General features: G+C 44.8%; 1 protein-coding gene across 1 annotated transcript; it reads left to right on the forward strand.

The window, feature by feature from the left end:
• The first annotated feature begins 2645 nt into the window (after nt 1-2645).
• Nucleotides 2646-16996, forward strand: LOC144894178 (PHD finger protein 6-like). Its single transcript, XM_078786264.1, has 4 exons — nt 2646-2804; nt 3522-3632; nt 15249-15382; nt 16502-16996. Exons 1-4 carry the CDS (start codon nt 2646-2648, stop codon nt 16614-16616), a joined length of 519 nt encoding a protein of 172 aa, XP_078642390.1. The 3' UTR covers nt 16617-16996.
• The last annotated feature ends 391 nt before the right edge of the window (nt 16997-17387 follow it).

Below are 17387 nucleotides of genomic sequence, written 5' to 3' on the forward strand. Positions count from 1 at the left end.
GCTGCCTCGCGCGCTCCTTGCGTTGCCTCGGTCCGTTTTTCCTGCAGCGCGGCACGTCTCACGGCGGCTTGGTCACACCTGCTCATCTCCAGCGCATCTCTTGGACTCAGAACTCATCTCTCCTCTCAGCTCATCTCTTTTGGGGAGCGTCGTGATGCGGGTTATATAGGCCCCGCCCTTAAACCTTTGCGAACCTCCCCCAAGTGTTCTCTCTCCGCCCTCTCAAGCCAAACCCCTCGTTCTGGGTTGGATGAGCGGGGCCGACTTACTCCTCCCCTCTATGATGAGGTGGAGACCCGCCTTTCTTCTTCGTCGTTACCTCGTGCGTAATGGAGTCAAATGCAGCAAAGTGGACGGCAGATGAAATTGCAGCAAACCTGGCACTTGGAAGCTGCCATGGGGCGTCGGAGGGGCCTACTCTTATTTAATTCGGTGCAATGAAGTCAAACTATTGGGAAACACATCCTTAGCCTACATAGAATAAGGGACTAACTATTTAAAAGGATATATGGTGTCCTGTGTGTAGGTTTATGGAATTAACTAAGAGGACGAGCTTCGACCTTTCTTTACATTATGAGGGTCAGTTACACACAACAAAACCATAATTCTCACATTCGTTACACTTTCTCAAATTCGTTACACTTCTCAAATTTGTAACATATATATATATATATATATATGTATATATATATATATATATATATATATATATATATATATATATATATATATATATTGTTACGGACACGACTTAGATGTTGCTTGACCGAGCGGAATGGCCGCCGTGTTCGCACAAGTTACCCGATTACACTCGAACGTTGGCCGAATCGCGCTATGCTAAATCAATGAAGGAAAGGACACAACGGCTGGGTTAAATGACACGACACCAGGGGTACAGTTCTCAAGACCTCCGGAGGAGGATATAATATGGGTTATGCAGAACGTTTAGATTACACGGCACAGAGGTACAGCACAGAAAGATAAGCACTTGTACACGGTCTTATCTTATTCCCGACAGACCACAGACAAACGGGACAAGACTGACTCACACAGGGATTGATGGCAAGGAAGGGCAGGCAGTCGATAGCTCAAGGTGCACCTTGGCTCAGGGGCAGAATCGACCCGGTCCGGTCCATAGGATTCAGGGAGGTGTCTCAGCGCTCGGAGGTGGCGTCCTTCTTTGTCCAAGCTGAGGTGCATCTGACGTCACCTCCGTCTTCCTGCGCATGTCCCGCGGGGAGTGACACGCCCTCGGCTCGTTAGCTCCGCCCCAGATGGAATCGGTCCGCCGCTTCTTATTGGGTGCGGGGGGTTACCGGGCTCCGCCCTTGACGAGGAGCTGACAGTGAGCCCCTTTGTGGTAACCCCGTCGGAGCACATGGTCAATGGCGGCTAACCAAGCCGGAGTGAGGACGCGCACTCCCTGCGCCGCTGTTGTTGTTGTTGGTGTTGTTGTTTCATGAGGAAGAGATGCGGGGAGGTATTGGGAGGTCCTAAACTTACTAAGGGTGCCATACAATCACATTCTGGTGCAACGAAGAGTCAGAATTAATGGAAACGAGTCCTTAACTGACATAGACTAAGAATAACTAGCAAGATGTCCGAAAGTTGTCGACGTGAGATGCGGTGGACCTGGGCACGACATTTAATGGGGGAAAAAGGGGAAGGTCGGGGCTACAGAGTGTTGTTTACAGATAATGGGACTAGGGAATGGGGGATTGGGGATAGTTGGGGAGTATTGGGGAAATAGGGGAATATTTACAAGCGGATATGGATGGAGGCCAAAACCATAATTCTCACATTCGTTACACTTTCTCAAATTCGTTACACTTCTCAAATTTGTAACAATATATATATATATATATATATATATATATATATATATATATATATATATATATATATATATATATATATATATATATATATATATTAGGGTGGTGCTCAAAATTTTTTTTTTTAAATATTTACTGGGACATGGCTTTATGTTGTTCCTTTTGTTCCAAAATGAAAAGACACCAAATATGAAAGCAATCTGATTTTATTTAGGGGTGCCACATCAGCCTTCAAACTAAAGGTGTCTACAAAACTTTTCTATATATGGATCGAAAGCAAAACCAGAAGTTTGTTTTATGAAAATCCACCCTCCACTCACTTTCTTTGTATTCCAGCAAACACAAGTTACAATAGCTGCACAAATAGCACTATATTGCTATGAAAACTCAAATTCAATGATAACAATCCAAATGTTCAGTTCATAAAATGAAGAGACACCATATCACATAATATTAAAAAACCCAAATATAATGAGAAATGTAACTCCTATTTCTGGGCCTGTTTCACCACTGTTGCCTTCTTGGCATCGGGGTACATCTTCCTGTGAGCAGCAACAACTTGGAGCAGAGCTTGCTTTTGCTCTTCATTGTTTGTAAGGAGCTTATTGTAGTCTTGTATCAATGCGACACCCCTTTCTGCCCTGTCGTTCACCACGACTAAGCCACTGGCGGCTTTCTTTGCTTCCTGAAAGCTGGTTTCTTGCTCCCATGAACCAGGATCCTTATCCATCCAATCAGTTGGGGTCCCTAGGATGCTGAAGAAATGCTTGGTGTGTTTTGTTATGAGGCCAGCGATTGACAGGGCGGTTCATGACTTTCAACTTTTCTTTACAGCGTGACCGTTCACCATGTGATAGGACAGCTTCCATGCCTATCTGCAGCTTCTGCCATGTTGGGGAAGATTCAGAGGAACTGGGTCCTTTGTACATGTCCTCAACACACAAGCTGGCAGCTCACTACAAATGCATGGTGTGCACTCCTGATTCATGAATGCAAATACGAGTAATTGTTTTGGATTCTGAAGTGTCATGTTTGTTCTCCATCTATCTATAATTCCAGTAATCTCTGTTTGTACGTTTGTCTGTGACCGCTGTTTCTCGACAACCACGGGTCCGATATACTTTTAACTTGCCAGGTATATTGCTGGAGACCCGAGGATGTGCCTTTTCAAGGTTTCATATTAATCGGACAATTACTTACCGAGCTATGTCCAAAAAACGATTCAACCAATCAGAGAGCAGCGAACTATCGCGTGTGCCGAACGTGGCGGACACACTCTGCCTCGGATGGCACATTTGAGAGCGTATTCATTTATTTCACGTTTGCAAACTATGTTGGCGCTATGTTGGCGTTAAACGATGTTTTAAAACTAATAAAAACGAATTTGCGATTCATTCGCTTTCCTGCGCGTTTGTGCACGCGATGGCGATTTCTTTACCAAACTCCGGAAGCCGTTCGCTTTGGACCAAACCATTTCATGTAAATAGAGGGGGGGGATATAATTTTAGATATAGATATAGTACGGGCAATGCCCTAGTAAATGCAATGCCAGCACCAACTGAAAAACAATGTTTATAGTATTGCTTCTAAGTGTTTTGACTTTGAGGAAAAGAGGCTGCAGCTGTTAAGTTTGGCCAAATGTGTAAAGGGATGTTCACCATTTTGTCTTTGCTATTTTCTTTTCAGCTTTTTTCATCTGGAGTCTTTCAGTCACCTCGTCACACTATTAATTCCATGGAGTTTGGAGATTTTGATTGCAAGACCGTTCTTTCCGAGATAAAACGGGGAAAAAGAATGGTACGTACACTTGATTCAAACCAGCTCTTTATGGGGTCGGTCGGTTGAATTTGGGGAGGCATTTAAGGAATTTTTAAAATTACCACAGGCTAAAGATTAAGAGACTCAATGTGCGGACTGTTTGAATGAACAACTGATCGACCTAATGGGACTGCTGTGGGTTGACGGACTGGTCGTACAGTTACCCGCCATGCCTCCCACACCCCCTCCCCCCACCTCCCCTCCCGGCCCTGCCATGACTCCCACACCCTCCCCATGCTTCCCACACCCTCCCCATGCCTCCCACGCCCTCCCCATTCCTCCCACGCCCTCCCCATTCCTCCCACGCCCTCCCCATGCCTCCCACGCCCTCCCCATGCCTCCCACGCCCTCCCCATGCCTCCCACGCCCTCCCCATGCCTCCCACGCCCTCCCCATGCCTCCCACGCCCTCCCCATGCCTCCCACGCCCTCCCCATGCCTCCCACGCCCTCTCCATGCCTCCCACGCCCTCCCCATGCCTCCCACGCCCTCCCCATGCCTCCCACTCCCTCCACATGCCTCCCACGCTCTCCCCATGCCTCCCATGCCCTCCCCATGCCTCCCATGCCCTCCCCATGCCTCCCACGCCCTCCCCCCACACCCTCCCCCCTGCCCCTGCCTCACCATGCCTGCCACCCCCTCCCCCCCCACCCCCCCTTTCACCTCTGGAACAAACTCTCATCCTCTTCAATCCCAAACTTCCCTCCAGGAATTTAAAACGATTGTTCAACACCACCCACATATCTTCCCCCATCCAAAACCATGATCTTTTCTACCCTTGCTAATCTACCCAAAACCCACCTCCTTCAAATTCGCCCCCCCCCCTTCCCCCTTGAGTCCGTGTCCATCTTTATCCTGTGTACCCCATCCCAGCCCTCTGCCACTGATCTTCTGCTGTCTTTGTTTCCCACTGAAGTGCTTCTCTCTCTCTCTCTCTCCGTCTTGTCTCCCACTCCCTTCATTACATATTGTATGTTAGCTCTTATAAAAGCCTCGGCTTGATGAATAAAAAAAAATCAATAGGCCTTCACCAGTTGCTGGAAGGATGAAGTGTGACAAATCGTTGTGGACCCAGATGGAATTAAAAGAAGATGGAAGAGATATATGGAAATACTGTTGAATGCAGAGAATGAATGGGATGGCAACATGGAGAGAAACCCAGTTTTAGGACCGGCAGAGAAGATAACCGAGAAGGATGTTGAGAAAGCGATAAAAGCAATAGGAACCACCTTTCGAGGCCATTTTTCCCCACAGAGCAGGGTTTGGCCTTTTTCGGGCACTGTGGTCCCCTTTTTGAAGCTATATTTTATGGCCGGATGCCCTTCCTGCCGCCAACCCTGTTGGTCGCCTTATGCGACACACAGAGAATTACCAGTGAACTGGTACTTACTTTGCTGACCTCAGAAGGATGACGGGCTGAGTCAACCCCCCTGGTGTTAATTCAGCGATCAACCGGGATTGGAAACCAGGATCCTAGGATCCCAAGCCGGCACCCTAACCGAAGCGATAAAAGCAATGAAGAGTAGAAAAGCGGGAGGGCCGACGGGAGTTGTGGGAGACATGTTGAAGGCAGCGGCAAATTGGGGTGTGAAGAGAATGACAGAGATCTGCAATCTGATGGTGAAAGAAGGCCGCATTCCAATGGATTGGGAACTGAGTACCCTCGTCCCTCTATACAAGGGGAAAGGTGACCCTCTGGACTGTGGCTCATATCAAGTGATAAAGTTATTGGAGCATGGAATGAAGGTATTGGAAAGGGTGTTGGAGAGGAGGATAAGGAAGAAAGTGAAGATTGACGAAATGCAGTTTGGATTTATGCCAGGAAGAGGAACGACAGACCCGCTTTTTATTGTGAGGCAGTTGCAGGAGAAGAGGAAGAAGTTGTTTCTTGGGTTTGTTGATCTGGAGAAAGCATTCGATAGGTTTCCACGCGAAGTAGTGACATGGGCATTGAGGAAGTTAGGAGTGGAGGAGTGGTTGATCAGAGTAGTTATTGCAATGTACAAAAGAGTGCGCACAGCTGTAAGGGCGAAGGACGGGAACAGTGGTGAGTTTGAGGTGAAGGTGGGAGTGCATCAGGGGTCGGTAGTAAGTCCACTACTATTTGTTGCTGTGATGGAGGTGCTGGCTCGGAACATAAAGGAGGGTTTACCGTGGGAGTTGTTGTATGCAGATGATCTGGTGTTTTTTGCAGAAAGTATGGATGGACTGAAGGAGAAGATGAACAAGTGGAAGGAATGTATGGAGACAAAAGGTCTGAAGGTGAATATCGGAAAAACGAAGGTGATGGCAAGTGGTAAAGCATGTGGTGAGGTGGAACGAACTTGGAAGTGGCCGTGTGCTGTGTGCAGGAAGGGTGTCGGAGTGAATTCCATTCAATGTACAATGGTGGGTGGGTTCATCAGTGGGTCAGAGTGGGTTCATCAAAAATGTAGTGGTTTGAGAGGGTCATTAACCAGTGTGGCAGCCACATTCAAGTGTAAGGTGTGCACAGAGGGAGCTGCAGATGGAGGAAATGTTGAGTTTGATCTTGGAGACTGCGTGAAGCTGGAAGGTGTGAAAACATTTTGTTACCTTGGAGACGTGCTGAATGGAGAAGGTGGATCAGATTCGGCAACGGTTGCTGGAGTGAGATGTGCGTGGAAGAAGTTTCGGGAACTGAGTGGCATGCTGACGAGGAGGGGAGTGTCGTTGAAGCTGAAGGGAAAGGTGTATGCTGCATGTGTGAGAAGTGTTATGATTTATGGGATGGAGACATGGGCAATGAACGTAGAGCAGCAACGAAGGCTTAAAGGGTGGAAATGCGAATGTTTTGGTGGATGTGTGGAGTATCGTTGAGAGAGAGGAAGACAAATGATGAATTGTGAAAGATGATGGGAGTAGAGCCTGTGATGGATTCTGTGAAGGAAACAGGTTGAGATGGTTTGGTCATGTGTTGAGGAAGGATGAAAGTGACTGGTTGAGAAGAGTGATGGAAATGAATGTAGAAGGAAGTAGAGGACGGGGAAGACCGAAAAAGACTTTGCTATAGATGGTCGAAGAAGAAGAAATGCGGGCAAGGGGGTTAACAAGGGGAGATGCAGAAAATAGGGCAAAATGGAGAAGATTGTCATGGGGGCCTTAGCAAGGCTAACCCCCTCTCTTGCAGGGAAAATGGCCTTAAAATGCCTGTTGTTGTTGTTGTTGTTGTTGTTGTTCACCAGTTGCAGGAAGCAGCCATCTCACTTCAGGGAGTGTAAGTAGCCATCTTTCTTCAGGACTGGTTTCCAGTATCTGCTGCCCTGTTCTTAACTTGGCCTTATAATTCTTCGACAGAAACCTGCTTTCTTTGATGTTCTCGTCCACAGAGGTCACTGCCGCGCTAGCTACAGTCACGTGAAAAAGTAAGTACACCCCATGTAGGCTATGAGCCAGACCCCCCAAATTGACCGGTTGGTACCATACAGATGGAGTAAGGCTCATTGTGATTTTTAGCAAGATATATGTCCCTAGATATGAAAAAAAAGTGATAGCAGTGTATAACTCTCGGCCATCTCTGTGTTATCACCCGGAATATTATTATACGCCTGCTTCGCTTCGCCAAAAAATGTGATATTTGCTAAAATTGGAATAAATATGTTTTTAAGGACCACAGAGTGCCGAGATCGAGATCGAGATCGTATTTGTTCGAGAGATCATGATAAACCTAGAGTGTGGAGCAAGTTTGCATGCATTGTGAAATATAATGTCGCTGATGTTACGAACCTACTTTAGGATAGTAGCTAATACCAAAAATTACACTGAGATACCAAAAGTAGTAGACGAATAAACCTAAAATGTTCAAAAGCTATGTTTCGTTCCAAAATATCAAAATTAGGGGGTATGGTTGAACATATTTTGAACTTTGCCAAAATATGTGCCCCAAACAACCACCATATTACAAAGTAATGATATATTCCAATGCAGTGGTTCCTTGCGAAGATTTTGAGGGGTCAAATGTTACTCTGGGAGTTTTCATTTTTGAAATATTGACAAAAATGTACAATGTGAATTCTGAACTCGAAGCGATTTCGACCACTTTTTCACTAAATTTAACATATTTTTTGTCATTATATCAATATTTTGATAAATAACCCCCACAAATGTTCTATATTTCTATTACTATATTAGTTGGCATCCAGTATGCAAATTATTGGCACTCTGTGGTCCTTAAAAACATATTTATTCCAATTTTAGCAAATATCACATTTTTTGGCGAAGCGAAGCAGGCGTATAATAATATTTCGGGTGATAACACAGAGATGGCCGAGAGTTATGCACTGCTATCACTTTTTTTTTCATATCTAGGGACATATATCTTGCTAAAAATCACAATGAGCCTTACTCCATCTGTATGGTACCGACCAACCCCCTTGGCTCATAGCCTAATGTTAAGTTTTGACTTTTTCAACATATTTCAACATACAGCTATTTGATCTTCATTTCAACAATATTGATAGATAAAGGTGATATAATATAACAAATATCATGAAACATTTACATTTTGTAGTCCATAGTATAATTCAAATAAACATAAATGCAAATTTCGCATGTGGAAAAAGCAAGTACACCCCCACATTTATCACTGCTTCAAATACCTAAAAATAGAATCAGGTGCACCAGCTCAGGTGCAAATGATTAGAACATCGTTGGAGAGGATCTTGGAGGAATCTGTCTTATTTAAACCTCAGACATTTACAGACTTGGCATTTAATATGGAATATTTTTTTTGTGGGGGTGAAATTACTTTTTAAGATGTCTTAGAACCAAAAGTTCATTGGAATTATGTTGAAATTATTCTAGATTTTGTTAATGTGACCTTTAAAAGAAACAAAAACCACATTTGACATTTCGAAACAAATAAATTGATCCTTGAAAGTGATGTAAACTGATATCGAACTCAATTCATGGACAGTACTGTGTTAAACTTCTGTACGTTTTCCAGAAGTATCTCTTTATTTTGCACATGAGCCAAAAAATTTTTTTCACAAAAACAAAAGTTAAACTACGACTGGGATTACGGACAGTAAAATTACAGTTCAGTACTTCCTGTAACCCCCGCTAGCATTCAGGAGAGCACGTACACGTTGAGGCATGCTGTGTACGAGATTTGCCAAGGTTTGGACAGGAATTGCTTCCCATGCAGTGACAATAGCCTGCTGCAATTCACGCACAGTGGTCGGCTGCTGGTCCAAGTGGTCGGTTTGACGCGTTAATTCTGCCCACAAGTTCTCTATCGGATTCATATCCGGGGACATGGCAGACCACTCCATATGCTCTACACCACGGTCAGCAAGAAAGTGTTGGATCATGCGAGCACGATGAGGCCGTGCATTGTCTTCTTGGAAGACAAAGTTTCCTAGAAAGGCTGCACGAGCAAATGGAAGCAATGTTTCTTCCAGAATGGCCCTGTACTTGAACTGGTTCAGGTTTCCATTCAGAACAACCAGGTCAGTTTTGCCCCCTGCATGAAAAGCAGCCCAAACGGTCACCCCACCACCTCCAGCTTGGACTCTTGGCACTACACAATCTTTGTTGTAGGCTTCATGCACTTGTCTGCGCACTCGGACACGGCCATCTTGACGATAGACCAGAAATCTTGACTCGTCACTGAAGATCACATGATTCCAGTGTCCTGGCTGCCATTGACGGTGCTCTCTGGCCCACTGCAATCGGCGCTGGCGGTGTTGTCTGGTCAGGCGTGGCTTTCTCAGGGTACGCTTGGCATGATAGCCTGCTTGAACCAGTCATTGGTTGACTAGCCTTCTGGATACAGGCACATTTGTCAGTTGCTGCCACTCAGCCCTAAGCCGATTAGCTGACTTGGTACGGCCATTGCGGACTAACCGGTGCAGCTGGCGATCATCCCTCCTTGTGGTTCTGCGGGGATGTCCTGGCCTCGGTATTGGAGTAGGGACACCCCTCTGAGGATTTCGTTTCAGGATCTTTGACACCTGACCTTGAGTGATGCCATACTGCTGAGCAATAGCACGCTGTTTCATGCCGTAATTTCGTAAAGGCACCACTCAATGACGAACAGCATTGTCGAGTTGACGGACCATCTCCAGAGGAAGCGGCAATAACTTTTGGAGATGTGCAGCAGTTGTTTTACACTAATACAGAATGCAACAACCCTTGTATACCCGACTGTGAAGCCAATCATCAAATGCACCTGTCCATACATTTTGCCACGCCACCTGTGATATAATCCTGCTGTTGACTTCTTGCTGCGACAGACAATCAGTGACATGGTTCTTTTAAGAAATAAATCACCAAAGTGTAAAAGAAACTCACCAGATTGATATACTGAGTTAAGAAAGTAAACACAAGTCGAGAAAAAATATATATTCCATATTAAATGGCAAGTCTGTAGTTTGGTTTGCTCTTTGTTGTTGAAGTTGGTGGCGTCACCTTGCCTAGATCAAAATAGCTCTCTGATGCCTTCAGAAAGAAGGTTATAGATGCCTACGAGTCTGGGAAGGGATTTAAAAAGATCTCCAAACAATTTGAAATCAATCATTCGACTGTCCGGAAGATCATCTTCAAGTGGAGAAGATTCCAAACAACTGCCAACTTGTTCAGGCCAGGCCGCCCCAGCAAGTTCAGCCCGATAGCAGACCGCAAGAGAAGTCTCTAAGAACCCCAGAATGTCATCACGGGGACCGACAGGTAGCTCTTGCCACTGTTGATGTCAAAGTGCACGAGTCTACGATTAGAAAGAGGCTGCACAAATTTGATCTTCATGGGAGGTGTGCCAGGAGGAAACCTTTGCTGTCCAGGAAGAACATGAGGGCAAGACTAAAGCTTGCCAATGAACATCTTGGGCCTCGGCAAAGACCAGCACTTCTGGAACAATGTGCCCTGGACAGATGAGTCAAAGGTAGAGCTATTTGGCCACAGTACCAGAAGACATATTTGGCAAAAACCAAAGACAGCATTTGACCACAAGAACCTGATACCAACTGTAAAGCATGGTGGTGGAAATATTATGGTTTGGGCAGCTTTGCTGCATCAGAGCCTGGGCAGCTCATCATCATAGAATCCACTATGAATTCTTCATTGTTCCAGAGGGTGCTTGAGGATAATGTGAGGCCATCTGTCGGAAAGTTGAAGCTCAACCGAAGGTGGACTTTGCAACATGACAATGACCCTAAACATACCAGTAAATGCACCAAGGAATGGCTGAAAAGAAATGGAGGGTTCTGGAATGGCTAAGTCAAAGCCCGGATCTAAATCCCATCGAGATGTTGTGGGGGGATTTGAAACAAGCTGTGCATGCAAGAAACCCCTCAAACATCGCGCAGCTGAAAGAATTCTGCATGGAGGAGTGGGCAAAAATTTCTCCAAGTCGATGTCAGAGACTGGTAGACAGTTATAAGAAACGCCTTCTTGAGGTTTTCTGCCAAATACCACCTATTAGAGCCAAGGGTGTACTTACTTTTTCCACATGCGAAATTTGCATTTATGTTTATTTAAATTATACAATGGACTACAAAATGTAAACGTTTCATGATATTTGTTATATTATATCACCTTTATCTATCAATATTGTTGAAATGAAGATCAAATAGCTGTATGTTGAAATATGTTGAAAAAGTCAAAACTTTACATGGGGTGTACTTACTTTTTCACGTGACTATGTTTGCCTTCAGCCTTTGAAAAGAAGCCTTGGCTGCTTCGGTCATTGGAGATGTTTTGCAATCAACAAGTGGATGAAGCTTCTCAGAGTAATTCTGGACCCAACGAGAATAATGTGCAAACAAACCGAGAGCTCTTCTCAAGGACACACGGTCACGCGGTGCCGCCATGTCTAGCAAGGGTCTCAGACGCTCTGTCAGGAGTTATCTTCCCTTGGGTCACCGTGTGCCCTAAAAGATCAATCGTCCTTGCGGAATAGCAACATTTGTCCTCGTTGAAAGTTAGATTGTAGTGGTGCGTGACCTGTAGAAACCGCCGCAAATTAGCGTCATGACCCGCTTGATCTCGTCCGCACACTGAGATTATCAAGATACACAAAGACGTCCTTTAATTGCTCCTTGGCGATTATGTCAATCGCCCTTTGAAAGCACGCAGCTCCGTTGGTTACGCCGAAGGGCAAACGCCTGAATTGATACAACCGTTGTTCCGATTCAAACCTCGTATAGATTTTGTCGTCCTCACGGATGGGCACCTGGTGATGCGCGCTGCGAAAATCGAGCATGCTTTCGGCTGTGTATTGAGCAACCTGGCGTATCTGGACCAGGAAGCGGGTCGGCATCCAGCTATGTGAATCTATTTATAGTTTTTTGAATGATAAATTACCATACGCTTGGGATGATTCTCAGTTTGGACCACCAATACTTGAGCTCGCCAAGGTGATCGACTCGGTTCGATAATCCCCTCTTTTAAAAGCCGTCTCGTCTCTTCGGCAATGAATTGCGCGTCGGCCCGTGAGTGGCGTCTCGACTTGATCGCGACCGGCGTGCAGTCGGAAGTTAGACTCGGAAATAGTGATGGCGGCTCTATAGTCATTCCGGTCAGAGCACGCACAGAGTGTAGTCTCCATTAAATGTCATTTCCAAACGACCATGCCGATGAAGGAAAGTGTGTCCCAACAGTACATTGGCACATAGAGGAGACAAAATCAAACGGACATCCGGATACATCGTGCCATTAACCACTAACTTGACACGGCATTCCCCTTTGGTGCGCATCCAGAGAGACTGCGAGGCCATGAAAATTCTTTGAGGTCTCCACAATCCGCCATTCGTGCCGTCCAAGGCCCATGTCGACGTAGCTCTCCGTTGACCCAGTGTCCACAAGAGCATTAGCAGAGTGACCTTCGATCAGCACCGGTACTATGGCGCTTGACAAACCGCGCTGGCCGGACAGTGCTGTGACTTCTATAGGCTCAGGTCGGGCCTTGCGCGTCGCGGTGATGCCCGCCAGAGTCGAACCCCGCCCTCTCGAAGCGTGGCAAACCTTTGCAAAATGACCTTTCCTGGCAAACGTGTGACACGTTGCGTCCCGTGCCGGACATGTGGCTCTTGGGTGCCTCCGATTGCCACAGAAATAGCACTTCGTGTTGCCTCCGAAAGAGGCGGTTGCCGCCAGACTCGTACTTTCGGCTCCGAGGGCTTCTGACTGACTTGACTCCATAGGGGTATCGGCAACCTCGCGCTCCATCGTCGAGGAATTCTCCGGGCGTCTCTCCCCAGTGAGTCCGGCAGTTACATAAGGTCGACCGGACGACTCCGATTGAGCCTGTGCCAGCTGTAATACTCGCGCCTGATCATACGCCTCTTGTAGGGTCAGGGCGGGTTTCTCAAGCAAACGTTGACGAATCGAAGGTGCATGTATCCCAGACACCAAAGCGTCTTGCATAAGATCGTCACACATTTGTTCATGCGTTCGGACCTCATGTGCACATTCCTTTCCCAACCGACGAAGTTCTTGAAGGAATTGCTCTAGCGATTCTGTGGGGTCCTGCCTCCAAGTAGCGAGCTTGTATCAGGTATAGACCACGCTTCGAGGCTTGATGTAGATGCTCAAGCGCTGCCACCGAGGTCTCATACGTGGGACAATGGGAGATGTAGTCGTGAATGGTGTTAGTCACGTGACAGTTGAGAACAAAGTTTCTGCGTGTCCGTGATGTCAGCATACGTGTCCATGTAGCTTTCAAGCAAACATAACCAATGTGTAAGCTGGCTCGCTGCGTCATCCGCTTAAGGATTCCCACTGAAGGTAGGTAGTTGCAGGAGCTTATTCATCCCGAACGATGACAGGAGATGATTCAGATTAAGTGTTGTAAAAATCAGAGCCTCACAACCTTTCTCATTCCGAGTTTAATCTGAATCTATCTGAAACAGCATCCAGAAAGAATACATGACAACCATCATTCAAGTACACTGAATACATGACAACCATCATTCAAGTACACTTCAAGTACACACACTAGGCATCAGGAGTATACATAATATCGGATACAATTAAGCAAGCCTCATGCAAATAAGATTTCCTCACCATCCTAAGTAAGCACGTAATGGTCACAGGTCTGCCTCTTGCAAGCAGCGAACGGATATTTATGAGAGCACTTCAGTGGGCAAGAGATGTTACTGCACCTGGATTATAACTTGGATTTCCTACGTTTCACTAGTGTTCACTCCCGGAAGCCAGAAAACGATGGCTGACCAACCTCAATAATGAGCTTTTAAACTTGCTTTCCCCTCTAAAACCCCCTGGTGGTACCTTGGTAAGTCTGTCCCTTGAGTGAGCTTTTCCTCACTTCTCACTCTGATCCCTTCTCACTCTGCTCATGAGAATCTGAATGCCTCAATTCTGTCCTTAAAAATCTTGTCCCCAACTGCTTACTTTCCTGTACCCATACTAAATTGCACCCAACTGCTCCTGGACTATTTTTCACTTGAGAAGGTTAAGAGCTTTCTGGCAACCCTAGATTTTGAGTCTGAATCTGCAAATGGACTGAATGGTGCATGTCTAAAAAAACCTGCTCTCATGCCTATGGACCTCCTTTTTCTGCTGTTTTCCCCTATCATTTGCCCAATTTGTCATCTACCTAAATGAAACTACTGAAATTCAGTGTCACTTCTCACCTCCACTCGTTTGTTCCTCTTTTGTCACACCCGTGGAACCAACTTCCACATCATCTTCAATCTTGTTCTTCCCTCCAGGTCTTCAATGCAGCTGTTCACCACCATCTCTGATTGTCACCAATCCTAAACTGATCTTTTCTGCCCTCGTTAACCCAACCTAAAACCTCCCAGTTTTCCCTCCTTGGAGCTTCTTTCTGTGCCCATCTTGTCCACCTAATGCATGCGTGTTTTGTCTTTTTGTCCAAGTTCTGATCTGTACTGGCTCTTCCATGAGCTTTGACTATGTATAAAAAAAGAAAAGGAAAAAAAAAGCATGGTAAGAGTATGGGACATCAGTTAGTATATATTGAGAACTCATCCCAATCTGTTCTCAGTAACTTTCTCAAATATCTTGAATGCCTGCTCCAACAGCTCCTCTTATTACGCAGGTAGTAGGTCACTTTTCATCATAAATGTCCAATTATGCTGTCCAACAAATTGTGTGTCCATTCCACCATAATCATTCTGCACAACTCGTCAACTTTCCTTCCAACGCTCCTGATGCCTCCACCATTTTGACCACAGCGTCAGTTGCTTCTGCCGCTTTGCCATTTCTTGATTCATAATGACCTGACCTAATGTCTTCCTCTATTTAGTCTGCTCCTTCTATTTTCCTGCTCTCCACCTCCTTATCCCATTTAGTCCCCTCATTCAACAAATTTTAGAAGTTGTCTTGCCATGCTTTTCAACCAAATCCATTCATAAAACATCTGGCTGGGTCTTGAGCCCCAATCTCATGGGCTAATCCCACAATACAACTGGTGAAGGCTTATTGATGGTTTGGCACAGGAGGTGGATAATGATGTAAATGTTATTGACAATGCCATTTTTCATAAATCTTGATTATATGAACTGCCGTATTTCATTTCTATTTAATTAAAGTAGACTGTCTTTTCTTTTTGACCTTGAAATTACATTAATGAGTATCTTCAATTTAATTCCAACAGAAATGCTCTCACTGCGAGAAGTCAGGTGGTACTGTTGGCTGTGAATTTCGCAAATGCAGCAAGACCTATCATTATTCTTGTGCACGGAAGGCTCGTGCAGTGCTGATCGATAATGAAGCCGATGGAGTTTACAAGTATGGTCATATCGCAACCTGTTCTTGCACTCGGTGGTTTTTTTTTTGCCCATTTTATTTTGTTTTTATCCAATTCAATATTGAGCAAAGTCCGTTTTTACTCTTTATGCATCATTTTGCACAAGCTAACATTTTGTTTTTTTGTCTTCCTTTTTGACTTCATAAACGTATATGCATGTGAATTGCAATAATTTTATGTAAGCAGTCTGAAGTTTAATTTGGAGAAGAGCCACGATACATTAACTCCACCACTGAAGGTGGATGTAGGTTGTTTTTTTCGCTTGTCTTGCTGTCTGTGAGCAGGATATCAACAATATATGGATGGATGCAGACCAAAGGACAAACTTATAAGATTTTGGTTTGTGTGTGCATGTGTGCATGTGTGCGTGTTCGTTCGTGGCCAAAAATATTGGCACCCTTGTACTTTTTTCAAATGACTCACAATTTTCTCTGAAAATAAGTTGAAATTGACAAAAGTATTTGGTCTCCACAATTCTTTCTTTCACTGTTAATATTACAGAACCTTTGTTTTTGATTCAGAACTTAATACACCCTTTGAAATCAGAAAATAAAAAGAAATGGCATTGACAAAATTATTGACACCCGGGATGTAATATTTGGGAGCACAGCCGTTTGGACAAAATAACTGCATTCAAGTGCTTCCTGTAGCCATGAATGAGCTTCCTACACCTCTACTGGCAGTTTGGCCCACTCTTCTTGTGCAAACTGCTCCAGTTCTCCCAGATTTGAAGGGTGCCTTCTCCCAACTGCTATTTTCAGATATTCCCACAGGTGTTGAATGGAATTCAGATCTGGACCCATTGCTGGCTACTTCAGAACAGTCCAGCATTTTGTCTGGAATATTCCTGGGTGCTTTTTGAAGTGTTTGGGGTCATTGTCCTGCTGCATGACCCATGACCTTTAACGGAGACCCAGCTTTCTGACACTGGGTTGAACATTGCACACCCAGAGGCAGCACAGCAATCCCAAAACATCACTGAACCTTCATGTTTGACTGTAGGGAAGGTGTTCTTTTCTTTGAAGGCTTCATTTTGTTTTCTGTAAACATAGAGATGATGTGCTTGACCAAAAAGCTCAAATTTGGTCATCTGTCCACAGGACATTCTCCCAGAAGGATTTTGGCTTGTTCAGGTGTGTTTTCGCAAACTCCAGTCAGGCTTTCTCAGCAGTGGGGTCCTTCTGGGTTTCCCACCAAAGAACCCACTTTTATTGAATTGGCGATGGATGGTGCGAGTTGAAACTGTTGTACCTTGTGTCTGAAGGTAAGCTTGAATCTGTTTGGCAGTTGATAGAAGTGTTTTCTCCACCATTTGAACAATCCTTCGCTGCAATCTTCGATCAAGTTTTCTGTTGCAGCCACATCCAGGGAGGTTGGCTACAGTGCCATGGGCCTTAAACTTCCTGATAACATTGTGTATGGTGGACACAGGAACATCAAGGTCTCTGGAGATTGACTTGTAGGCTTGATCGTCCATGCTTGGCTGCAATATTGTGTCTGACTTCCTCAGAAAATTTTCTGATTTTTCTTTGTTGTCCATGCTCATAGTGGTGTACACAGTGACACATAACAGCAGAATGACCCCTTTTCTCCATTCAAACTGAATTTTATATTGCAGGCACCTGCAACTCTCCACAGGTGAGTTCAATTCCAAAGTAAAGTAGAATTACCTGCTTCAAATCTAATTATTTACAACAACTTCTAAAAGGTGCCAATAATATTGTCTGGGCCATTTTAGGATTTCTTTGTGGAATAACCTAAGATTTAATAAGTTTTTCAGCTTCTTTGTTTTGTTGAATTGTAAACCAAAGAAACACGTGGATAGCAAAAAATTTTTTTGCTATTCTCTGTAACAATTTTCTGGAATAATTTTCTGGAAGAAACGGTGCGTTATTTGAAAAAGGTGTGCGTGTGTGTGTGTGTGTGTGCGCGCACACATATAGATAGATAGATAGATATAGTTATATAAACAGATAGATATAAATA

Source organism: Myxine glutinosa, chromosome 11, assembly GCF_964187855.1.
Source record: "Myxine glutinosa chromosome 11, kmMyxGlut1.1, whole genome shotgun sequence".
NCBI lineage: Eukaryota > Metazoa > Chordata > Myxini > Myxiniformes > Myxinidae > Myxine > Myxine glutinosa.

Excerpts from the sequence above, each read along its gene's own strand:
- LOC144894178 (XM_078786264.1), top strand. The coding sequence starts at position 2,646 with ATGACTTTCAACTTTTCTTTACAGCGTGACCGTTCACCATGTGATAGG. Across the intron at positions 3,633-15,248 it reads TAAAACGGGGAAAAAGAATG|AAATGCTCTCACTGCGAGAA; the intron begins GTACGTACACTT and ends TAATTCCAACAG. Across the intron at positions 15,383-16,501 it reads GAAGCCGATGGAGTTTACAA|GACATTCTCCCAGAAGGATT; the intron begins GTATGGTCATAT and ends ATCTGTCCACAG.